The 26630-nt window shown below is 40.9% G+C and overlaps 1 protein-coding gene across 1 annotated transcript in view; it reads right to left on the reverse strand.

Annotated features, from left to right (window-relative positions):
• Window positions 1-20233, reverse strand: part of LTA4H (leukotriene A4 hydrolase) — a 30109-nt gene extending 9876 nt beyond the window's left edge. Inside the window, exons 1-12 of the mRNA XM_082635356.1 lie at window positions 20004-20233; window positions 15442-15572; window positions 13677-13797; window positions 11307-11375; window positions 8578-8682; window positions 5969-6021; window positions 3484-3556; window positions 3073-3213; window positions 1863-1886; window positions 1300-1370; window positions 734-845; window positions 35-179 (exon numbers count right to left, since the gene is read on the reverse strand). Coding sequence (XP_082491482.1) covers window positions 35-179; window positions 734-845; window positions 1300-1370; window positions 1863-1886; window positions 3073-3213; window positions 3484-3556; window positions 5969-6021; window positions 8578-8682; window positions 11307-11375; window positions 13677-13797; window positions 15442-15572; window positions 20004-20162 — 1204 coding nt within the window. The 5' untranslated portion in view covers window positions 20163-20233. The remainder of the gene's footprint in view (window positions 1-34; window positions 180-733; window positions 846-1299; window positions 1371-1862; window positions 1887-3072; window positions 3214-3483; window positions 3557-5968; window positions 6022-8577; window positions 8683-11306; window positions 11376-13676; window positions 13798-15441; window positions 15573-20003) is intronic.
• Window positions 20234-26630: the final 6397 nt, after the last annotated feature.

The following is a 26630-nucleotide window of genomic DNA, read 5'->3' on the forward strand; positions in this document are numbered from 1 at the left end:
AAAATAAAAAAATCAGAAAATGCCAACTGCTTGCCTGGTCCTCCAAGAAGCTGTTCAAGGTAAAAGAGTAAAGCAAAGCCCTTCTCATAGGGAACTGAAGAATAAGCCACATCAGGGTCTACGTTCGTCAGATCAACCACAAGTTTGGTGAAAGGATGTGTCTCTCCAAAAGTCTTTATCTGTGAGACGCAAAATTAGAGGAATGTTCAAATATGAAGTCTGGTTACCACCATGTACACAAGCTAGTAAGAAGTGTTACTACACTCAGTGGTATAATTTTAGGGGAATTTAGAACTTAAACTAGAGACTGGAAACTGTAGGATATGTTAGTACACATTTCTGGAAGTCTATTAATGGAATGCCTACTAGCGCAAGGTTCTGTGATATTTCTTGCTCAATAAAAGACTAGAAAAATGTTTTAATGCCTGGTTAGCAACTTCAGCTCTCAGGAGAGAGCATTTAAAAATGACATAAATACACCAAATAAAATTCAAACAGAGTAACCAACTATATTATTGCAAAGCCCCAGTGAGGTCCTACTGGTCATGAACATGACCTTACACAAGATAATGACTAACAGCTAACAACAGAACATCATACCAGTATCTGCTTGATTTCCCACACTGGTAAAAATGACTTTCTTACTGCTACTTAGTAAAGCTGCTTTACAAACTGAATTTTTGAACACCTACACAACTTGGGATGAATGCTTTTAAAAGTATGACTCATTTACCGAATTCTGGAGTTCTCCCCATCCTCCCAGAGCATGAAAATGTCTGAACTTTTCACCAAACAACCGTCCACAAATGTGGCGTTCCAAGTATACAGTATGTCCTTCATTTAACCTGAAAATAATTGAAAAATAAAAACACTGACACAGCTGAGAGGAAAAGGCACTGCAATCAACAAGATATTTTCTTTTTGGTGTTTCTACAGAGCAAAGCAATTGTAAAGTATGAATACTCAAGTCTAAGCAGACTGCTCTGCATGGCTTCCTTGCATTCAGTTTAGAACAATGGGAAGCCCAGCCCAGAAGATGGAAGCAGGGGAAATGAAGCCAGGGCTCTGGTTTTATGTGTCCATGTATTAAAATGTGACCATACCAGGAACTAAACAGCATCAACTGAAAACCTCTTTTCTGCCTGACATTGTGATAAGTATTACAGAATTTTAAAAAAATCCCTGTCTACCAAAGAGATGATAACAAAGGTATACACACAAAACAATTCAAGGTGGTGGAAGGCAGGGAAAGAGATCAATAACAAGAACCAATAAAGAAATAGTAATAATAAATCTTACCAAAAGTGATCCCAAGTCTTGTTGGTCACTAGATTTCCTGTCCAACTATGAGATATTTCATGTGCAATAACCTAAAGGAAATAGTAGAATTGATTAATGGTGAAATTGATTATCTTAACCTAAAATAACTCATTATGTAAGCATTCTAGTTCTTCCAGTTGCACGTTGTTCAATTTATTTTTTTCCACATTGTTCAAGTTTTTTTAACATTAGCTGAGATATTCAAGGAATTATTCAGTTCAAAAAAAAAAAAATCACAATTTAGCCAAAGATAAAAAAAGTATAGTATAGTTTACAAAATTAGAAACAAAATATTATTTAGAAAATAATAAATGGATACATCACTCCATTAAAAAATATTTCATAAACATATGAAGAGATCAAACCATAAAATGTTCTTAAATCTGTTAACTCCTACTGATTATGTAGTAATGTCTTGCAACTAGAATCCCCAAGTTATCTTTTATAATCATGTCTTCAATATAATGACACAATGGATATTTTAAAATCACTTGACTTAATACTTCTTGAGGATAAGACCATGATAATAAATCTTAACTTACGTTGGAGAGTGACTTGTCACCTGCCTAAAAAAGAAGAAAATTACCTTAATATTTCAGAAATCAAATTACAGACTATATCTAAAAGACTGCCTATGTCAAGACATAGTATTCCACCATTTATGGTCCACTGTATTTCTGCTGTGGCACTCCAAAGAGTTCAAAAGCAACATGTACTGAAGAAATTTTTTTAAATGCAGGATTAAAACATAGCATTATTCTTTCTCTCCCAAATCTTGGGAATTTTTCCAATACCACAGGAGCCAGTATACCTGTCTCTAATTAACTTGCAGGAAACATTTCTCCTCTTCTATTTTTTTGTTTTGTTTTGTTTTTGCGGTACGCGGGCCTCTCACTGTTGTGGGCTCTCCAGTTGTGGAGCACAGGCTCCGGACGCACAGGCTCAGCGGCCATGGCTCACGGGCCCAGCCGCTCCGCGGCATGTGGGATCTTCCCAGACCAGGGCACGCACCTGTGTCCCCTGAATCGGTAGGCGGACTCTCAACCACTGCGCCACCAGGGAAGCCCTCCTCTTCTATTTTTTTATATCCACTCTTATGCATTCTTAGGTACCTTCATTCTCTTCTTATTACCTGCAGTATATTTAAGAAAAGTCTGTAGTGTCCTATAGTGCGTTTTACTTATTTAGTTGCTAATCCATTACTCCCTTGGTTCTAGGAAGGGTTTAAAGTAGTGAACAAAGGCATATAAAATACAGCTATATACTGTGGGCTAATTCGTTCCTAGTTATGGTAAACTGAGTTTTGTTTTTTAACCAGTACCTATATGCCAAGTGTAAATGGTGTAGTTTCTTTGGACACACAATTCATCAATAGACTGTTGTTACACTGCCCTCCTCCCCCAGCATCCCAAAGCACCTTGAACACTATGTTCTTTTCTCCCAAATGGCCAAATTATTTTCTTTAGAAAGTTGAGGTGATGATAATAACCACAATAAGCAGTCAAATAAGAAACAAGGGTTAGGGCTTCCCTGGTGGTGCAGTGGTTGAGAGTCCGCCTTCCGATGCAGGGGACACGGGTTCGTGCCCTGGTCCAGGAGGATCCCACATGCCGCGGAGCGGCTAGGCCCACATAAATAGCAGACTTTTATTATTTTAAAAAGTCTTTTTATTATTAGGAGTCTAAGGTTCTTCATATCTAGGTTTATGTTTGAGGAAAAGTCAACTTCAAATGAAGAAAGATTTACACTTACCAGCAGAGTAGGAGTTACAAAAGTGAGGCAAGGATGCTCCATGCCGCCATAAGGGAAGGATGGCGGCAGGACCAATAGGTCATACTGCCCCCAAATATATGGGCCTCCCAGATCTTCTGCAATTTTAAGCATAGATTCAGTCTGGAAAATTAATGTATATATATTTGTATGTCTTAATCATTGCCATAATAAATTTCTTAAAAGTGTACATTGCTTTCTGTGAAGGCTATGAGTTAATGATGCTTATTTTAAATGAAAATGATACCCCAAAATGCATCAACCGCAAACACCTAAAGTAAGATATGCTATTAGACCCTTTTACCACATTACTTAAAAGCACTGCATTTCATACTCAAAATCTTCAATCTACCACCTACCACAGTTATTAAAAAGGGGAACTTTATGACGAACCTCAGAAAATTCGTAAGCAGACTTTTCCACCTGCTCTTTCTCAGACCATACCAATGTCCTTGGGCCAATCTGCCTGCAAAATGGAAAAGCTTAATAAAAATGAAATTCAACGCAAATGACTCACCTGGTTCTAGGAACGATTTAAACTGTTGTACACAAATCCTTACAGAAGCAGTGTGATGTACTACGTGCTTATGAGGAGGAGGTGAGGCTAAACGGCTTCTCTGAGGTACAAACCTCCTGTTGTGAATGCGGCAATAAGTCTGCATGTCTATAAGGGGGTGCAGTCTGGGCCACGTGAGAACTTGACGTGAAGTGCCCCCGAAGGTTAGCTTACTGGCTCTGGTAAGACCTTTAGGGATCTAGTTTCTTCCCTCAATCTTACAACTATAGAAACCCAGTCACGGCTCAGTAGGAGATTATTCCAGAAGGGGGTGGATGTAGACTCTGTTATGCACGTAAAGGTTGAACACTTTTAAATAAGAAGAAACAAACAGAGAGAGGCGGAAATCCTGTCACATGCTGTAACATGGAGGAAACTTAGGGACATTATGCTAAGTGAAATAAGGCAGGTACAGAAGAACAAGTACTCTACAATTCCACTTACGAGGTATATAAAGTAGTCAAGCTCAGAGAAACAGAAAATAGAACAATGGTTACCAGGGACTGGAGGGAGGTGGAAATGGGAGTTGTTTAAAGGGTACAGAGTTTCAGTTTTCCAAGACGAAAAAGTTCTGGAGATCTGTTTCATTACAGCATGAATATACTTAACACTAGTGACTGCTGAACTATACATTGAAAACTGGTTGAGACAGTACATTTTGTGGGGTTTTTTTTAACCACAATAAAAAAAAGAAGAAACAAACAGAACTATATATCACTTATAGAGGACTAGAACTCAAAAATATTTTTTTCATGTAAATTTCATCTTAAAACTGTTATGCAATGCCAAACCCCAAACAATAAGTCTTTGCCTTGATATCCTGGCCCAGAGAGGCAGTGGATTCTAGGGCAGGGCCTCTCAAACTTCAGTGTGCATACAGACTATCTGGGGAGGTTGTTCAAATACAAATTTTGATTCAGTAGGTCTGGGGTAGGACCCAAGGACTTTCATTTCTAACCAGCTCCCAGGTGATGCCAAAGCTATTGGTTTGTAGACCACAGTGAGTAGCAATGGTAACCAGTGCCAGCCAATATAAATGAATGAGAGCCACAAATGTGAGCCACGTGTGTAATTATAAATTGTCCAGTAGCCACATTTTTAAAAAAAGGCAAAGTGAAGCAGATGAAATTAATTTTAATCATATATTTTGTTTAAACCAATAGATCCAAAATAGTATCATTTTGACATGTAATCAGCAGGAAAGATTATTAATGAAATATTTTGCATTCTTCTTTTTCATATGAAGTCTTTAGAAATCCAGTGTGTATTTTATACTTCCAGCGCATCTCAAGCCTCATGTGGTTAGTAGCTGCCACTCCAGACAGCAGAGTTCTATGCCGCATGGGCTCTAAAGTCAGATGGTCTAGGATGGGTCCTGGCTCTGACATTTCCTAGCTGTGTGACTCTGAGCCAGTTATTTAAACTCACCGAACATCAGTTTCTTTATTGGTAAAATGAGAAAGAGTAATTGTATCCATTCCACGGAGTTGTGAGGATTCAAGGGCATAATGCCTTGGAGTTGGTACCTAATGAGACCTGATAACTGTCAGCTGCTGTGACAATTATTATAATTATCATTTAGTGAGTGCCTCCTATAGGCCAGGACCTTTACATATGTTAGGCTGTTAATCCTCACAAAAATCCCTTGAAGTAAACATGATTATTTCTAGTTTTTAGGCGAAGAAGGTTAAACTCAGAGAGGTGAGTTGCCCAAGGATGTAGATACTGAACTGCTACAGCTGGAACTGGAATCTATATTTGCCTGATTTGTCCACTGTGTCCACATCCCTGGCAATTTAAAGAATGTGATTACTATAGCCATTCTTAATTTTCAGTTGTTTAGAAATAAGAACAAACAAGAAATTAAGAAAGAAGGGCACTCTAGCTGCTGGTAAAATTATAACGAAATATCTTATATTTCTGTAATATTTATAGGTTTCCAAGTGCTTTAAAATAATTTATCTCATTTGTTGCACATAACCACCCAATGAAGTAGGAAAGGGGATATTATAATTTTGAGGATGAGGAAATGGAGGTTATGAGAAGTGACTTGTTCAAACCTAGATTCCAGATCTATAAAGGTAGGTAAGACCATGCTCATTCTATAATACTTGGAAAGTCTAAGGGGTGAGTGGTAAAGATTTTTTAAATTTAAAATTAATTTGTTACTTAACATTTCATGATTAGATTTGAATGTTTCTAGAGCTGTTGGCTTGATATCTTGAGAAATACAAAAATGATCTACCAATTAATCCTGACAGAGGTTCAAGACACCTAAGGTTTAATCTTTTCATAAACTTCAAAATGTGTTCAAAGGCTCACCTGCTTTCTAAAGCTCCAACAACCAAAGCAATCAAGTAGCAGGGGATCGGAACCTAAAGGCGGCAAAAAAAACCACACACCAAATGCTCGAATTAGTGTTTAAAAATGTTACAGAATAAGACAATTCATATTCAGAAGTAAGTAAATTTCCTTTCAAATCTCCAAACATTAGTGTGGATTACTTTCCTCTTGTACTTCTCAAATGGTTCTCATTTTTGAGGGGGTCAAATAGTTCAAAACTGCGATATAAAAACATTTCAAAACGTCTATTTCCCTTTTATCCCATTAGCAAGGGAAGATCCTGAAATGTGAAAAACACGATTGCACATAGTATTACGAGGTACATTTTAAGCATTTCACAAAAATTAACGTATAAAAAGGCAACTATGCTTTTAAGTTTCTTGTAATTTTCTCTTGAATTAAAAAACTTTGTTTTAAAACCACTCCTGGTATATTTGAGAGACATATAAAATAATCCAGCAACGAGAGGATGCTGAAGGTTTTGGAATCCCAGAAGCTGGGGTAGGGGCAAAATTGTCCACTGTGGCTTAGTTACCTGTTCTGCTAAGGAGGACGAAAGAAAACCATAATTCAAGAAGAGTCATGCACCCCAATGTTCACTGCAGCTCTATTTACAATAGCCAGGACATGGAAACAACCTAGATGTCATAGGCAGAACATTCTATGACATAAATCACAGCAAGATCCTTCTTGACCCACCTCCTAGTGTAATGGAAATAAAATAAAAAATAAACAAATGGGACCTAATGAAACTTAAAAGCTTTTGCACAGCAAAGGAAGCCATAAACAAGACGAAAAGACAACCCTCAGAATGGGAGAAAATATTTGCAAATGAAGCAACTGACAAAGGATTAATCTCCAAAATTTACAAGCAGCTCATGCAGCTCAGTATCAAAAAAACAAACAACCCGATCCAAAAATGGGCAGAAGACCTAAATAGAGTTTTCTCCAAAGAAGACATACAAATGGCCAAAAGTCACATGAAAAGATGCTCAACATCACTAATTATTAGAAAAATGCAAATCAAAACCACAATGAGGTATCACCTCACACTGGTCAGAATGGCCATCATCAAAAAATCTACAAATGATAAATGCTGGAGAGGATGTGGAGAAAAGGGAACCCTCTTGCACTGTTGGTGGGAATGGAAATTGATACAGCCACTGTGGAGAACAGTATGGAGGTTCCTTAAAAAACTAAAAATAGAACTACCATGCAACCCAGCAATCCCACTACTGGGCATATACCCTGAGAAAACCATAATTCAAAATGAGTCATGTCCACGGTGTTCATTGCAGCTCTATTTACAATAGCCAGGTCATGGAAGCAACCTAAGTGTCCATCAGCAGATGAATGGATAAAGAAGATGTGGCACATATATACAATGGACTGTTACTCAGCCATAAAAAGGAACAAAATTAAGTTATTTGTAGTGAGGTGGATGGACCTAGAGTCTGTCATACAGAGTGAAGTAAGTCAGAAAGAGAAAAACAAATATCGTATGCTAACACGTGTATATGGAATCTAAAAAAAAAAAAAGGTCCTGAAGAACCTAGGGGCAAGATGGGAATAAAGATGCAGACCTACTAGAGAATGGACTCGAGGACACGGGGAGGGGGAAGGGTAAGCTGGGACAAAGTGAGAGAGTAGCAGTGACATATAAACACTACCAAATGTAAAATAGATAGTGGGAAGCAGCCGCATCACACAGGGAGATCAGCTCGGTGCTTTGTGACCACCTAGAGGGGTGGAATAGGGAGGGTGTGAGGAACGCTCAAGAGGAACGCGATATGGGGATATATGTATACATACAGCTGATTTACTTTGTTGTACAGTAGAAACTAACACAACATTGTAAAGCAATTACACTCCAATAAAAATATATTTAGGGCTTCCCTGGTGGCGCAGTGGTTGAGAGTCTGCCTGCCGATGCGGGGGACGTGGGTTCGTGCCCCGGTCCGGGAGGATCCCGCGTGCCGTGGAGCGGCTGGGCCCGTGAGCCATGGCCGTTGAGCCTGCGCGTCCGGAGCCTGTGCTCCGCAACGGGAGAGGCCACAGCAGTGAGAGGCCCGCATAAAGCAAAAAAATATATATATATATATATATTTTTTAAAAAGCATCAGTAAACCCCCCCCACACACACACAATTCATTAAAGGTCAAAGATACAAGTCAAACTACCAGCTACTTAGGAATTTTAACTTAAAAGGACTGTAACAGAGTGCTTTCTGGTCTCAGACAGCTCTCCCATCTGTAAACACTACACCACCACACGCCCGAGCTCTGGTACCAGGGCAGGTCAAAGTGTAACTTCGCAACAGGAAACCTGCTACTGACTGGGATGTAGGGACATGGGATCAGGCCCGCCCCCTGCCATGCCTGTCCAGCGCCCTCCTACTTCAGTACAACACCGCCGGCAGAACCAAATAGTTTACAAGCACAAAAGAAAAAGAAATGACGAAAACAAAAAGCAGGAGCTGCTGTCTAAGTTCTGAAATATCTCAAAAGCCATTTTGCTCTCTGGGTGGGTAAAAGCTATTTGTGGTTCACCACCGACTAAAACACAAAATCTAGACCCTAAGATCTTACTTTTTGGCTGAATCTGTATACCTTCCTGCTCGTGTCTTCTGGGTCAGGTGCTTCTCCATCACGAATGGCACTCATAAGTGCAACCAGTTCTTTAGGGACAGACACCTAATTGAGAAGGAAAAGATATAAATGAAAAGTTCTATGTAAAATAACCTTTCCCCCCGCTTTTTGACTATCGATACAATCGACTATGAACCCAATACGTTGCTCTGTATCACTTTTATAAACAGAATTGGCAATCTGTAAAGCTGGCTTCTTTAAAAATGATGGTGACATATCTACCTATCCATTCATCCACCCATATTAAGAGCATTTGGTAGAAACTAGGTTAAAATCCCAGCTCTGCACTTACTAACTTCATGCACTTGGGCAAATAACTTCCCTGAGCCTCAGTTTCCCCCATCAAACGAGGGTAATACTTCATAGGATTGTTGCAAGGAATAAATAATATAAATGAAGAGCTCAGCACCATGCCTGGCGATGGCAGCCACCCGCCCTGCTCCCTTCCACACCCTCAGAAGAGATTCAAAAGGATGCTATACTCACTTTAGATCAGAGAATACAGTTCTGAAAAATTAAATATTTAAAGCATAAACTTGGAGTTACAAATTCTACGTTTTAAGGGTCATGAGTGTGAGAAACTTTTAAACTTATTGCTGAGAAATGTGAAATAGTTTTCTCTGGAAGTTTGTATGGAAAAGGTCCTTACGGGGCAAACTGTATGGTCACTTAAGTGTGTACCCTATCTCCGTGCTTCTCCAAGTCTTACTTCTAATGAATGCCAGAATAAAGGACCATCACCTGAGTATTAATGATCTAGCAAACATCCATTCCAACAGTGCTAGGCGTTCATGCTCTTCCTGCATGGCCCAGTCCTCAAAGCTATTACTGAGGCAGGCACAGAATCAGGACCTCCAGAATCAGTGCTGCAACAACCATAGATCCTAGAGCTAAAAACTATTCAGGAAATACCTTGGTTCTGCTTCCTCCCTTCATTTAGGCAGTGGTAGGTTATACAGATGAGACAACTGAGGTTGTGAGGCATTAAGACTTGCCCAAGGTCATGCAGTTATTAAGTGGTGGAGAAGAGTCCAGGGATTCTTTTTATTTTTATTGACTGATTGATTGATTTTTTTTTTAGATGTTGGGGGTAGGAGTTTATTAATTAATTAATTTATTTTTGCTGTGTTGGGTCTTCGTTTCTGTGCGAGGGCTTTCTCTAGTTGTGGCAAGTGTGGGCCACTCTTCATTGCGGCACGTGGGCCTCTCACTATCGCCGCCTCTCTTGTTGCAGAGCACAGGCTCCAGACGCGCAGGCTCAATAGTTGTGGCTCACGGGCTTAGTTGCTCCGCGGCATGTGGGATCCTCCCAGACCAGGGCTCGAACCCGTGTCCCCTGCATTAGCAGGCAGATTCTCAACCACTGCGCCATCAGGGAAGCCCCAGGGATTCTTTAAAAAAAAAATTTTTTTTTAACATCTTTATTGGCGTATAATTGCTTTACAATGGTGTGTTAGTTTCTGCTTTATAACAAAATGAATCAGCTATACGTACACATATATCCTCATATCCCCTCCCTCTTGCGTCTCCCTCCCACCCTCCCTATCCCACCACTCCAGGTGGTCACAAAGCACCGGAGTCCAGGGATTCTTGGCCTCCAAGTAAAGTTTTCTGCAGCACTATGCTAGGGGTGGTTTGGTTGTGGAACGATGTGGGAATCAATAAGGCCCCATAAATATAGGTTGGTCCTCAATTCTATTTGCCTGGTCTAAGTAAGTCTAGCCTCTGGGATAGTATTTATTTATTAATTATAGTCTACCTTTTCCTAAAAGGATTAGCAGTACCTACAACAAGAATAAGTTGGAAATGTATACAGATAAGTCTGCAATATATGCCCATTAGGATACCTAGATAGATAGTTACATGGCTGTAAAGTACATTTATAGAAACTTTAATCCTACAAATGTCAATTTTTTTAAGTTAAAAAGAGTTGCTCCCAAATTCTTGTTTTCAGGTCCTGAATTCTGAATTCCTTTTAAAATCAGAATGATTTATTTTATTTCATTTCATTTTTTGGCTGCGTCATACAGCATGTGGGATCTCAGTTCCCCGACCAGGGATCAAACCTGCACCCCCGGCTGTGGAGTCCTAACCATTGGACCGCCAGGGAAGTCCCTGACACCCCTTTTTTTTATACTTATGTTTGAAACTGCCTTTAAAACAGAGATTCAAAATGGGATCCATAGCCTTTTTATAACATATTTCAGGTAGAATTTAATTAAGTAAAGTATTTCTAGCTATAAAAATTCAATTCTGGGCTTCCCTGGTGGCACAGTGGTTGAGAGCCCGCCTGCTGATGCAGGGGACACGGGTTCGTGCCCCAGTCCGGGAAGATCCCACATGCTGCGGAGCAGCTGGGCCCGTGAGCCATGGCCGCTGAGCCTGCGCGTCCGGAGCCTGTGCTCCGCAACAGGAGAGGCCACAACAGTGAGAGGCCCGCATACCGCAAAAAAAAAAAAAAAAAAATTCAATTCTTATCTCTACTTATCATTTATACCACATTTACTTATATGGATCATTTTGGAAAGATATCCCGTGTTCATGGATTGGAAGAATTAATATTGTTAAAATGTCCATACTACCCAAAGAAATCCACAGATTTAATGTAATCCCTATTAAAATAATTGTATGGATCATTTAATTCAGTGAATAATTTCAGTGATGTTTACCTCGGCACTGTAGGTTAATTTCACAGAAGGAGTGTCCTGGCAAGGAAGAACTGCTCTACAATGGATTGCCTGGGAGAGGGAGGAGAAGAAAGAAACAGCTATTTCCCTGTCTCATAAATCAAGTCATTAAGAAATCATTACAATTGCAGCATTGTTCTTAGACATATTCCTCTTAAAGATCAAAATGTCTCACATTTCTTCAGCTCTTTTAAAGTAGCAAAAGTAGATCTGTGGATTAAAAAAATCTGGTTTTCCCTTTTAATGTAGTGGTCAACCTTCACATTTCAGCTGATGCATGAAGCAGTGTTAAGCAGTGATTCCTGAGTAACAGTAGTTCCCAGTGAGAAGCTGTTAGGAACCCTGACAAAAAAGGGCTCTTTGGTGAAGTAAATTTGAGAACCATGGCATATTGCATGCCTGGGAGAGTCACTAGGAACATTAGCCTCCTGAAGGCTCTGAAAAGACCGATAATAAAGAAACCTGTTCGAATTCTCATACTTTATTTCAACACAAAACCCATTTTCCTCTGGTTAATTATTAACGTCTAATGGGGCGCCAGTGTTCTAAGGAACACTGCTTGGGAAATGTGGTTAGAGTCTTGACATTTTGATCTTGCAGCAAACTTTGAAAAGTAAACACTAGGAAGACAAGGAAGGAGAAGGAAAAGTCTCTTTCAATACCATCTAGACATATTCATTCACATAATATGTAGAGTGTTTCTTTGCTTCCATATCAATCTGTCATAAAGATCAGTTCCATTAAGAATGACCAGAGTACCTATGATTTTATACCCTGGCCTGTTTACAGATAAGTCTGCATCTATTGCTGGTGAGCAAAGGAATCCCAGCCTCACTGAGATGGTCTACTGAGCTTAAAGGAACACTGATACTAACATCTCTCTCTGAAGTTGTTATAAATCCCAGACCTACTTCACGCCTCTGCAAACTTCCTTCTATCCTCAAACTCCAGCCCTTTTCACTTCAAATCCAATAGATTCTCCATAGATAGGAAATCCCAGATGACCTCTAGATGGATTAAGTAGAACTAGAAGGACCACCTGGTTCTCTCTCCCAAAATAAGTTTCCAAGACCATGCCTTTAGGGTTCCTTAAAGGTCCCTGGTTATGTGGCTCGGCAATGCCAGGGGTGGGGTTTATATGTATTTCACTGGATAAGACCAAACCCAGAAAAATATGCATAGAGAACGGCCGTAAGCAAACTCATCAAACAAAATCATGTCTACCTGCTTCCTATCAACTATAGTAATTTCTTAATTTAACTGAAATCTCTTTCCTCTACTTCAAAAACTGTGTCCAACAAGAAATGAAATAGTATGTTCAAAATTCACATTCTTCTGACTCACAAATCTTGCATTTCTTGCCAACGGACATTCCATATGAATTACTGATGAAAATCAGATAAGAGACAGAGTGTACATAATTGGTACATTCTTGCCTAGAACAGGATATCTCTTCCAGATTAGTGAACTATGAGTTTCTTAGGAAAAAAAAAATTTCAATTGCCAATAGAAAGTAAACACGTCTATACAGGTGTCAACATTGCTTCCTTTTTGATAGACTTGTTTTCAAATGTGAGCCTACCATAGTATCTATCACAGAGGAATATTAAAAGGATTAAATACGTGAAGTACCTTACACAGTGCTTGGAAATATAGTCAATGTTTAATGAAGCGAGTTCCTTTAATTGTAAACTATTTGATTACTAAAAGAATTAGTCTTTTTTTTCAGAAGAAAGTTTGATACTTATTATCCTTGTGACAGATTGTCTCTAATTATGTGGTTCTTTATTCTTAGATGTTAAACAGAAAACAGATGTAGTCTAAATCATCATTTTAGAGGTATATTCAATATATTTACATAATATGTACACTTGTAAATGTATAAGAAAAATCTGGAAAGGCTACACGCCAACTCAGTGGTTACCTCTGGGCAATGGTGTCTGGAGAGGAATGGGAAATCTGATCTTTCCCTTTCCCCTTCTTTATTATTAGCAATTTTCATAACTGGTACCTACTTTGTTTAACAATGTTTTCCTTTCATTTTATGACCATTTACTGAGTTCTCACTCTATGCCAAGTTCTATGCTAGGTGCTGAGGATGTGAATATAAATATGACCTAGATGGTCCACTGTAGGTAAACATGTTTTCAAATTTGAAGGAAGTTTCTTTTTAAAAGTAATATATGAATGTGTCAATAATGACAGGTATAAATGAAAATATATGTAGTTTTAATAATATAAGATAAAATAAAGTACTATCTTAGGTAAGACCCATGTATCCATAAGACTGTCTACTTTGCTTCATTCAACTGCATAAGCTGGGGATAATAAATCATTCCAAGTCCTTTTTACCTGGCACTGACTAAAGAGATAGGGGTGTTCCTTCCCAGAAGTTTGTTCAGGAGTGAGCCACTGAAGAGCAGAAGATTTTGGAGATGTCTCAAAAGAAATTTCTATAACAATTTCTTGATTTCTGTATAAAAGGAACAAATACATTAGTAGAGTACAATTCAATCTAACTAAAATTTGAATTCATAATACATAAATAACACAAATAATGTAAATAATATTTTACGAGGTCTCATCACTGATTGAGAGTAAGTTTTAGGAATGTTTGCCTCACATGTTCCAACTTGAATGCCAGCCTGTGGGTTCTTTTCTCTACATGGTAACTGCTTATGAAGATGTAACAGGAATTAATATTAGTTGAATACCCCAACTTTTTTTCTGTGATATCGTGTAATCTTTTATAGTGGTGGGAAGGTAGAAGAAATAATTTTGGAACTTCAACTACCACCGTGGTGGGTGCCAGAGCATAACGTAGGGCAGTGCTAGTCTGCAAACTGTTACTGGACAAGTCAAGAACTTGAGAATAAATTCTTATGTCTGTTGAACCTATAGTAAAATGTATGTGTTTGTATGTAATCTCTTCTTCCTAGAAATTCATTTTTATTGCATTTCACAAAAGTATCAGCCTGTGGCGGACTGGAACTAACAAAAACCGGTCCTTCACCCCAGATAGATTGAGCAGCACTGTTAACGAGGAAACAGCAAGAGCCCTGGAGACCAGTGGCTGTGCCTGTGCTTGAATCTACCACTAACTGGTGCTGTGAATTTGGACAAATTATTTGACCTCCCTATGCGGTAGTTGCTTCATCTGTACAATATGGTTAATGATAGATCTCACAAATTATGTGTGAGAGTTTCCTTTCTTTTTCTTAAATGGGAAGAGAATGCATGAAAACACTGACCGCTGAAAGGTGAGGTAGATTGACCTTGTTCTAGGCCAATGGTTTTCCACCCTTTTTTCCCTCCCCAGTATATCTAGGAGTGGGGTATACTCCCAATATGACAGTTCTGGCTACCATTTTCTTAATAAGTTACCTTCTCTCTCTGAGGTTCCCTTTCCTCGTCTATAAAATGCAGATCATACCACAAAGGGTTACTATAAGGATTAGATGAAAGAATACATCTCCAGCACTTTTTTTTTTTTTTTTTTTGCGGTACGCGGGCCTCTCACTGTTGTGGCCTCTCCCGTTGCGGAGCACAGGCTCTGGACGCGCAGGCTCAGCGTCCATGGCTCACGGGCCCAGCCGCTCCGCGGCATGTGGGATCTTCCCGGACCGGGGCACGAACCCGTGTCCCCTGCATCGGCAGGCGGACTCTCAACCACTGCACCACCAGGGAAGCCCTCCAGCACTTTTTAAGTACATAGAAATGGTTCTACGTTTGCCACTGTTGTTATTCCATTAATAAAAGTGGCTGGCCTCTGGGAGAAGGTAAAAAATGTGCAGCTTGTAAAGCTTCCCAGGTGATTCTGAAATGCCTCCTTAAGTGGCATGCTCCCACCATCGCTCTAGGTATTACTAAAATGATGAGTAAAGAAGTTAACAGTTATCAAAAGTCCTATTCTGGAGTATCTTATACAATGAATTTCTTTACTATCTTAAGAACATATAATTTTCACTATAAGCATCAATCGGAACAGCAGATTGGTAGGAGTAGTGTATCAGTTACTACATACACACAAACTAAAAATAGGAAATACAAAAAATCTAAATAAAAATATATATCCCCCTTATTTAGCTATAAAAGAGAAAGATGAGAACATTCGTACTTGCACAGAGCAATAGGAAGGGAGATTTCCATTGGTGATCCTTTGTAACTTTGTCTTTCTCCAAGAGCATATTTGACTTCTTGTCCATTGATGACCACTTTTTCTATTGTAAGGTCCTTTGTATCCAGAATCTAGAATTAAATTAATATTTTTATATGATAAGAATATAGTTTTAGGCACCAGAGAAAACTAATATAGCATATGGGCTGACTACAATGACTACAGAGTAGAACTAGTTGCTTAGGGTGAGTAAGATAGTGAAAGACAGGAATTAAAGGAGTTGAAAGTTAGCATAGGTCCCAATTCATGGGACTTTAAACTTCCCTAAATTTGGAGGGGGGGCTCTAAGATTTGCATATATATTGTTAGGTAATTCTGGGACAGTCACACAAATTTCCAGCTTTAAGTAAAAGTCAGATCTAAATTAAAATGCCTTTGCTTCTGTCTCCTAAAACTTAACTTCTCTACTAGGAAAAAAATCCATCTATAACTTGTTTCTTTCATCATGACTCCTCAATATATCTTACCATATATTTCTACCTAGAATTCATATAGTCCTACTGCTCTGTACTACTTTCATATATCCCCAAATTAAAACAAACCTTGGCACCTGTTAGGCAAATAAGTAGACTGTACCTCACTGCTGTTGTGTATCTAGAAAAAGCCCAACATGGTATGGCAACTGTAACCAAATGACCCAATAGAGGAGTGGGAGAGCCTATCTACTTGCTATGGCCGATTAAAGACAACTGCTCTGGGCAGGAAGGGAGGGTCAGCAAGTGTCTGAGGATTTTCCATCCCAATAATCCTCTATCTGATCCCTAGAAACCATACCCTTTCATTATCTCTCAACTACTTTTCTAGAATCTTCAATCTTCCTACGCCACAAGACTGTTTCCAAGCAACCTAAACCAGCCTTCCATATTCTTTTTAAAACTTCACTCAATAATTATTCTATTTTTCTCCTTCCTTTCTTAATCTTCAGGGGCAATCTATGGCTGCTATTTCCAATTCCTCATCAATCTCTCCTCCCTTCCCCAATCTGGCTTCTAGCTCCTCTGCCACAGAAAGGGCAGTCCTCCTGAACAGCAGGTCTTTTCTGTTCAGTAACCTTGACCTCTGCAGCTCATAGCCCTAACGGACCGCAGCATCTGTTTGAAGCCCTCTCCTTGGCTGCTTTGACTTTATGAATCAATGGTTCTCCTCCTTGTCTAATGCTTTTTTCCTCCCCCTCCTTTCTAACTCCTAAATATGGATACGTCCCTATGTGCTAGCCTTGGCCTTTTGGTTTTCTTACCATATTCTTCATTCCCTAGTTCTCACTCATGCCCACATCTTCACCTAGAACCTCTGTGCAGATGACTACCCGTCTATTTCATAGCTTCATCCCCTGCCCAGGACTTCAGCAGATATCTCTAACTGCCTGCTTGACATTTCCATGGGAAATGTCATCTCCTGTTCAATAGGCTTCTAGAAATTCTAAAAACAAAGCCACCACTGTGTCCCCTAAGTTTGCTCTCTGCTGATTTCTCTATTTCGTTGATGGAACTCCTCAACTTACCTAAGGTTTGAAACATTCAACTAATCCACAACTGATCCCACTTCCCAATCTCGCACAGCCAGTTAACAAGTTTTTCTTTTACACTGTCCTCATACTTGTTCTTTTCTTCTACCACCACCCTAGGTCAGGCCCTGGACTATTAGAACCGCTCACTAACCTTCCTACCTCTGGCATCTTTCCCTTGAAATCTGGCCTGGAATAGCATGAGGAGTTAGACTGCCAAGAAACAGCCACTTTCCAGTCACCTTTCTTTTGTATCAGTCAACTGTGGTGATAAGCTCAGGAAATTTTAACAATTTTATTCTTCTCTCTCTAGAGTCAACAATTTTTGGTTGGGAAGAAATGTCCATCCTGGTTGTATTATTCTTTCCCTTTCTTTTTCTTTTTTTTTTTAAGAGCAGCCAAATTTGTTATGAGTATCATCTGTTTCCCTCCCAATGGGCAATTATTTCTTTTGGGGTACTCTCTTTTTTGGGGGTCCCTCAACTGTTGCCCTTACTCTAAATTAGAATGATATATCTTCCTGCATTTGCATATTCAGAAATATTAGATTTTATAGCTTAAGAATAAGTTGCTCCTTTGTTATATTTTGGCACCTATTTCTGAATATCTGATTTGTTGTAAAAACTTGATTGGAGTATCTTATGTATATAAACTACTTACGTTTATACTACTCATAACCATAAGGGTGAATTATTTGGGTCATTTCCCGGTGGAACACATTCTATTTTCTGTATTTCCTAAACTTCTCAAATCTGTTCTGAATCAGAAGACTACTATACCTATTTTTTGTGAAACCATTTTCATATCCTCTGTGTTTGTTATAACAGTTGGCCCGACCCTCTCCAGTAGCAGTTACTGTACCACATTATAATGATTTATTTCTCCATTAGACTGAGGGTTCTTAAAAAGAAAAAAGTTACTTAGGCTTGCATTCCCAGGGTTTAACACAGTGCCGGAGAAACAGCACATGCCAAGTAATGCATGGAGCAAGTCCTGGACCAAGAGAAAATAGAAAATGCAATGTTTAACCTCTATATCTCAAGTCCTCACCTCAGCTATAACTCCCAAATTACTTAAGAAATTTCCCTTCAAATTTCACTGATAAATGTTATTAAGCAATTGATCAATAATAGTAATAAGAAAGAAAAACAAAGGAAACTGGATAGTTGACAAGTTGGAATTAGTAATTTAAAAATCTTCTCTTGAGATTTGGGGAATGCAAAAACAGGTAGGTTTTTAGACTGGGACATTGAAGGGACATTCTTTTCAAAATGTAAGCGCCCTGACTCTTGCTTACTCATGGAACAGACGTAAAGGTTTTATTTTTATAAATAAGTGAGAGTGCAAGGTCATATTAAGCAGTGATAAACTATCAAAGTTCACCTTCTTTTAATAAAAAGAGAGATTGCATTGAAACAGGACTTCAGTTCAGCTGATCCTGCCTGGGCAAAGATGTCTGCAATAAATGATAGCCTGGCACTTCAAGCAGACCAAAGTACAGCCTATAGGGAAATAGTTATCATCTTGCTTATCATCTTGCTTATAATGCTGAATAGTTATCATCTTGCTTATAATGCTTTAATTATTTTCCTTATAGTACTTGTGGTGACTGCAAATCAATACATAGAGGAGTCGACCTATTTTTCAAATCATAATTAGTCTAGCAAATTGCTAAATCACAAAGTAAGAAAGTTACATGCTATATTAGTTCATGTTAATGAACTCAAAATACAGGCCTATTACTCAAGCAGGAATAAATCATGAAAACCACCAACTCTTATCTAAACTTATTATGCCCAATTAACGGACCCTAGTCATTTCCCTCCATCAAGTCTACAACATACCTTATCTGATTGCTTATTGCTGGGCTTTGGTAGCTATCGCCACACTACTCTATGCAAAATACATTGTGACTGGCCTTTTCTTGTTCCTCTTATTTCAAAAATGCTTATCTATGAAATTCTTCAGGTGAAAGGTACAATCCAAATACTATCAGACAATTTGAGTAAGAACACTGAAAACAGGTTATGTTGTACAGATAAAATAATTTAATAACATTCCACAAATCTAAACAAGTTTTTCGTCATTCAAGTGGCTAGAGAGCTTGTAGAAGTCATTTTCTAAGAAGCGCAATATTATTTGCTTCTGGGAACCAACTATTAATAAATTGTATTGAGACATCCTTAGGAAGCTTGAAGAGCTTAAATTATTAGAAGAGAAGAGTGATAAGAATCAAAGGTAGGAAGGACCATGAACCCAGAGAGAGGTGCATCTGGAGTTAGAAAGTAGTGACTGCAAGTATCAAAGCAGGGCTGGGAATTCTCTAGGGCGGTTGAGAACTGGCAGGGAGACGGTGATCGGTCGTATCCGGCAGACCTGCGGGTTGAAATAAAGGGGCCTGGGAGGGAAAGGTGGGACTGAGAATCGGCAGGATATAGGGCCCGAGACTTAGCTGAGACTGTGGACTGAGGAAGGTGCACTGGGGACTGGAAGAATTCTGGGGACTGGAAGAATTCTGGGGCCTGAGGAGGGAGTTCTGGGCTGCAGGCCGAGGATATGGGGAGACCACAGGGGGCATTAGCGCTGGGAACTAGGATTAGCGGGGGAAGAGGGATTCGTGCTAAAATGAAACTTGAGCGCTGGGTGAGAAGCGGGGCGTGGAATGGGCCCTGGGATGTGTCCAGGGACTGGGAAGGAGGCTTTGGGGGAAGGGGTGGAGGAGAAGGCAGGTATACGTAGTGGGTGAGGAAGGACTGCAGAGACTCAGGTTGGGTTGGGAGGGATCGATATGGGGTGCGTGGGGGCTGAAGAAGGGGGCGCTGAGAAATGAGTGTGGGCTGAAGAGGAGGTGCAGAACACGGGTTGCGGGCTGCAGAGGAGCACCGAGGGATGCGCAAAGCAGGCGGGGGTGTGGGGCCGGGAAGGGGCCGAAGCGGGGTGAGAGACGAGAGGCAGGTGGCCGGGAGAGGCGGGCACTGGGAGCCTGTCCCCACCGTACCAGGCTGCGCAGATTGTCCTCCTGGGACTGGACGGTGAGTGCGGCGGTCCCGGTCAGTACCCGGCGAGTAAAGTCGACGCTGCAGCGCAGGTGCAGGTGCTTGGTCCGGCAGACGGACGCCGGGGAGGCCAAGGAGCACGTATCCACTACCTCGGGCATGGCTGCGCTGCACGCGATCGGCACCCCAACACTCAGCTGCCAGACTGACTACTCGACTGAGAGCGAGAGAAGGCGGGAGGGAGGTAAAGCAGAGGAGGAGGAGGAGTTCGCGGCGCTCGCCGGGAAAGGAAGTTCCTTAAAGTCGGAGGAGAGTGCGGTACGGCATGGATGGAACTACAAAGTCCCGTGGTGCAGCGCGACAAGGCGTGCGCTTTGCTCTCTGGGAGTGTGTGTGTTGAGGGGTGCAGAGGTGGGTTGATATCGCTCCCGAAGCGGGAGGAAGAGGAAGAGGAGGAAAAGGAAGGGAGTAGAAGTTAGAGGAAGAGTAAGCCGATGGAATTAAGTGCGACGGGGAGATCAAACTGAACGCTTCCATTTGAGTTCCATTCAACTTCGATGGAAGTTGCAATAGCAAGTAGAAGAATGTCAGGCCTATTGTGGTTGCAAATGGCAAGGGAGGGGCGGGGTAAGAAGGGATAAGAGGCCTCCCAGAAAACCACCGTTCGTGCAGTTCCTCGTTAGTATAGTGGTGAGTATCCCCGCCTGTCACGCGGGAGACCGGGGTTCGATTCCCCGACGGGGAGGCACGTGAGTGTTTTTTTTTTTTTTTTCTTCGCTAATAAAACGCAAATGTTCATACAAACTTTTCAAAAGCAATTGTGAAAGAAAGAGTCAACGTCAAGATTTATATTTTAAAGCTGTTTTGTTACTGCTTTCCATGTTGGCAACCCAGTACAAGTGAGCTCAGTTCTGTCATTCAACAAGTATTTATTGAGTGCTCATTATGTACATTTCCAGGCCCTGGAGATCTAAAATGGAAATAAGCCACATTCCCGCCTTAGAAACTTAGAAGGATTACCTCAGTATACCGTAATGAGAGAATTCTATGCTATGAGTGTGCAGTGGCCGCAAGGGGTGTGCAGAGCTGGGACATCCTGGAAGTGAGGAAGGGTTGAGGGGACGACTTGCCTAAAAAACGGGACCTCAGAGTTGAAACTGGCAAAACTGGAAAAGGACGCGTGGCAAAGAACCTTAAACCGCTGGCCCTTTCATCTTGAATGCATGAATGGGGGACTCATTGAAGAATTTTAAGCAGGGGAGTGACATGGTCAGATTCATGTTATCAAAGGAACAGTGGTAGTGTTCAGAGAATGGGTATGAGGTAACAAAACCAGAGTCAGGAGAGTTGGGAAACCACTGTTAAAATAGTCCAGGAAGAAGATGCTGGGGGCTTGACATAGGTAATGTGTAATAAGTACGGATAGAGAGGAAGGAATGGAAGGAATACTTAAGAGATGAGTGGTTTCACATTAAGAAGGAGCCTAAGATGATTTCTCAGATTCTTGGCTTCGGTGGCTGGGTAATCATTAAACAAAGGAAGAGACTACGTGAAGAGGACAGATTTAGGTGGGAAAGCTCTAAGTTTAATTTGGGACAAATGGAGTTTGAGAATGTATGTTAGTCAGAGTGGAGAGGTCCTTGAGACACTTGGGTATTTAAGTCAGTAGCTCTGGGGAAGTTTCAGGTAGATATGAGAGTATCACATAATGTGGTGGGTGAAACTATGAGAGTGGGTAAACTCAGCCCAAGGACCGTGTGTAAAAAGAGCAGTGAAAACAGGTGGGAAGCTGGGAGAACACCAGAATTTAAGAAAAAAAGGCTAGAGGATGGGAAAAATCCTTTCACAATGTATACGTATAACAAGTCACCACGACGCACACTTTAAATATCTTAACATTTTAGTTGTCAGTTATACCGCAATAAAGCTGAAATTTTATTTAAAAGGGGGCTGGGTGGTGCTAGAGTAAGAGGAACTCATGAAATAAACTAGAAAGAGCCAAGCATCAATGTCAAATACAGCCTAGAGGGCCATTACAATAAGAAGTAAAAAGTCTTCCTTGGATGTGGCAGTGAGATGGAGGTGGGAAGATGGTGGTTTTGTTGACTTTTGTGGTTTAGTTGAAGGTGGGCGCCACAGAACGGTGACTGAGCAATAAAAGAGCAGAGAGGAAACAGGGCAAAGGCTGTTCTCTCAAGACGTGTGGCCAGCGTGAGAAGGAAAGAAAAAAAGAGGAATAGGGAGGAGTACGGTGCTGAGAAAGCATTTTTTATGTTTTTAGGGAGAGGGAGACTTGAACATGTTTAGAGGTGAAAGGATTTCCAGAGAAGATGAATTGAGCAGTTGGAAAGTGCTGCATCACTCCATTCTGTATCAAAGTGACCTAACAATTAAGTTTGACCTCAGCAACACAAAGAGAGGCTATACATTTGGGTATCCTTATGTTGGCCCCTGCAAGCCAGAGGAAGACAAAATAAAAACATCCTAAATTATGACATGGAATACCTTACACGTGCATAAATCCTAATTCCATAGGGCCTAAGAATTCATGGCATGATTGATGTTAGCCTAAAAGTGTTCCTGGCGTCACCAAATCTAGGGTGACAAATATGACGCAGTAGAATTGATTTAGTAGAAGAATACACAATCAAATAATCTTCCTACTGGAGAAAGTATAGTTTGTTTGTTTTAATAAAAGAATGTCAATATCATCATCTTCCATTATTGATTACCAGTAACCCACGGAGTTTATGCCTCTGTGTTCCAGAAGAGATATCCATAGACAACCACAAATGAATTCCTCAAATTGATTAACAGATGAATCAAAAGATAGATATGGGGCCTCCCTGGTGGCGCAGTGGTTGAGAGTCCGCCTGCCGATGCAGGGGATACGGGTTCGTGCCCCAGTCTGGGAGGATCCCATATGCCGCGGAGCGGCTGGGCCCGTGAGCCATGGCCGCTGGGCCTGCGCATCCGGAGCCTGTGCTCCGCAACGGGAGAGGCCACAACAGTGAGAGGCCCGCATACCGCAAAAAGAAAAAAAAAAAAGATAGATATGCAATAGGAATTGTTTTCTAAGATACCACTGACTCCCAAATATAGAGTGTACAAAATTGACAATTCACAAACAATAGGAGTGTTATTCATATCCAATGTAGCTTTCCATGCTTCTATAAAATAAGGATAATATCAGGGTGTATATACAAAAGGAGATTTTAATTTTATAGAAGTATAGTTGATTTACAATGTTGTGTTAATTTCTTCTGTACAGCAAAGTGACTTAGTTTTATATATACATTCTTTTTCATATTCTTTTCCATTACGGTTTGTCACAGGATATTGAATGTAGTTTCCTGTGCTATACAGTAGGACTTTGTTGTTTATCCATCCTGTATATAATAGTTTGCCTCTGCTAATCCCAAATTCCCATCAAAAGGAGATTTTATTAAGGATGCAAAAGATGAGTTACATAAAGTTTCATGAAAAGAAATGCACATGTATTTACAGAGCCATATGAGCAGGAGGTATTTCAGCTCTATTGCCCTGCGACTCTACCTTGAAAAGTTACATAATCCCTCTAGGCCTCAGTCCCCTCAGGATAATTGAGATACTCTGCCTTATGGGGTTGTTGAAAGGATGAAATGAGATCATGTCTATGAAATGCTCAGCACTGTGCTTGGCCTAGAATGATCCTTTGTTATGTGTTAGCTAGTATCATTATTTCGGCTGGCTTTTATTTTGTCTATTTTGATCATTTTAATACATATTTTTCCCTTGTTTTGTTAGCATGAGTTTTTAGGAAGACCTGGGCGATGAGAAGCAAATCACACTAAATTAGGCCTCTAAAAAGAGTCTGCAACATTAGCAATGATCATATGTTTTTTTTTTGTTTGTTTGTTTTTTTTATGGTACGTGGGCCTCTCACTGTTGTGGTCTCTCCCGTTGCAGAGTGCAGGCTCCGGACGTGCAGGCTCAGCGGCCATGGCTCACGGGCCCAGCCACTCCGTGGCATGTGGGATCCTCCCGGACCGGGGCACGAACCCGTGTCCCCTGCATCGGCAGGCAGACTCTCAACCACTGCGCCACCAGGGAAGCCCCTGATCATATGTTTTGAAATGCATTTACATGAGGAAATTCAGGGAATTGCAATTGGTGCATTAACACTTTCCTTAAAAGGGTATAAAGACTTCTCATTTCTTTTCCCCATTACTTCGCATAGACCTTTCCCTTCTTTAAATAGCCAGTACAGTTTGCAGATATTAAGTGTGTTCTGCTACACTGTGCTACCTAGAATAGAGTGATGGGAGTTTCTGTCCTACCTGCTGGATAATTTACACTCTGTTATAAGCTATGCCAATGACCTAAGATAGCATGATGTTGAGATGAAGGCCAAGGCCCAAGGAGAACTATAAATGAAGTTCTAGAGGGACAGCTTCTTTCCCTTTAGGGAAGGTCAAGAATAACAACATGGATGGTGTAGCATTTGAGATGAGGCTTGAAGGACAAGCAGGATTTTAATAGGAAAAGTGGTAAGGGCTGTAGGATTGAGCATGGGGAATGGGAGGTGGGCAGCTTTCCAGGTAGAAATAGTAGCAAGAATCAAGGCATGGCCCTCGCGCCTCAACTACTGAAGCCCACACGCTTAGAGCCCATGCCCCGCAACAAGAAGAGACACAGCAATGAGAAGCCTGCGCACCACAACAAAGAGTAGCCCCCGCTTGCCGCAACTAGAGAAAGCCCGCACGCAGCAACGAAGACCCAATGCAGCCAAAAAGTAATTAATTAATTAATTAATTAATTTTAAGAAAAAGAATCAAGGCATGGGGCAAAAAGCAGAGATGTGTTTGGGAAAGAACAATTCTGGGGGTAGAGAATCTAAAATCCAGGTAATACATCTGACATGGTAGAGACCATTAGCTGTTCCCCAATAGATATATTTCTTTTCATTTTTAGTAGTAAAACCTTCAGTGTTTAGCTGGATACATGGCCTCCCAGAAGACTATGTTTCCCAGAGTTCTTTGAAGTTATGGCCATGTAACTAAGTTCTGGCCAATGGAAGGTAAGCAGAATTGTCAGTTATGACTTTTAGGAAGCGTCGTTAACAGGGATTTCTTTAATAAACGCTTTGCCTATTCTGCTATCTGGAATGCAGACTTGATGGCTAAAGCTCTAACTATCACGTTGTATCATGAGGTTGGAACCATTGCGAGGATGGTGAAGCAGCAGCCTAGAAGGAGCTATGGGCTGGAGGTAGCCAGGTCTCTGGTGATCGTGGAAGGCCCCTGTGGACTGGATTTCCTCTCCTTAAGAGAGAAATAACTTCCACTTGGTTTAAGACAGTTATTTGGGGTTTTCTATCATCTCCTGGGAACTCAGTCTTTACCAAGACACCTGGTCTCTGTTGGATGGGTTTATCAGTTTTGCCCCAGATACTTACTTTTGTCCATCCATTTGTCACCACTTTATTGTGGACTATTGGATAAGTTTGAAAAAAGTTATCAGATCGGCTTTCTTCCCCCTGTCTTGTGTTTTCTGCTAGAGCATTCTTTCTAATCACCTCACTACCCTGCTTAAAAGCCTTCAAGATCCCATCAATATCTGCACTAGATATTCTCTACCTTTTGGGTAGACGTGGCTGCCTAGGGGTGGTTTAGTGAAGCGTGGCAAGGTGCAGACACCAGAGGTGTGGGAGACCATGTAGAGGTAGAGGCAGCGGATTAGAGTTCCTGGCGGGCCAAAGGACGGCTGGAATCAGGGTCCATAACTGGAAAGAAAGGGCTTGGGTGTGGTCGGGGAGTCTGACAGAATAAGATTATGGATGACTGCCTATTTTTATATAAAAGGGAGAAGGAGAATATATATAAAGTTTGCTCATACCTATGTAAAATATTCCGGAAGGAATCTCAAAAAACTCACGGTATGGTTTGCCTGTGGGGAGGGGAAGTGACGTGGCTAAGAAGCAGAGGTGAGAGGGAGCTATTTCGACCAAGTAATCTGTTAAGCCTTTTGAATTTTGATGTATGTGAACATATTACCTATTCAAAAAAAGTGATTTGTGGATATTAAAAAAATAATAATGTCACCAGACCCCAAACCTGCAAGCAGAACCAAAAACAGCCTTCTGTGACTTCTTATTTACGTGAAGCTCCCTGGCTCTGGAGCCCTGCAGTCAGCTCCACCTGCCGCGCTTCAGCCATGCTGAACACAACTTGCCCAAGATCTCCGCTCTCCCTTGCTCTCCCTTGATCTGGAAGGAAGCCTCTTCGCGCTGCCCGTCTCCCTGCTGCTCCACGGCAGGGCCCTCCCCTGCCTCCTCAGGACGCTTCCTCCCTTCTCCAGCCTGGGTCTGGGTGGGAGTCTAGCAGGATCTCTTTCCCTAATGGAACGAGGTATGTGTGATGGCCTTCACATCCTCCTTCCAATGGGTGAGAAAACAGAAGGCTTCAGCCACCTCTTTTTATATTTAGCTCCCAAAAGGGTTGAGGCAGCCCTGACTCGTTTCTGCATTTTTCTGTCAAATCTGGTTTTGCTTGTGCAGCCTTGTGCAAGAATTTTAGATTTACATTCACATCTCCAGTCTGTTCTTTCTGTCAAGAAAAGGTTTGGGCAGCTGGGGAGGCAGAAATGAA

Source organism: Mesoplodon mirus (genome assembly GCF_964341445.2).
Source record: "Mesoplodon mirus genome assembly, chromosome: 11".
NCBI classification, from domain to species: Eukaryota; Metazoa; Chordata; class Mammalia; order Artiodactyla; family Ziphiidae; genus Mesoplodon; species Mesoplodon mirus.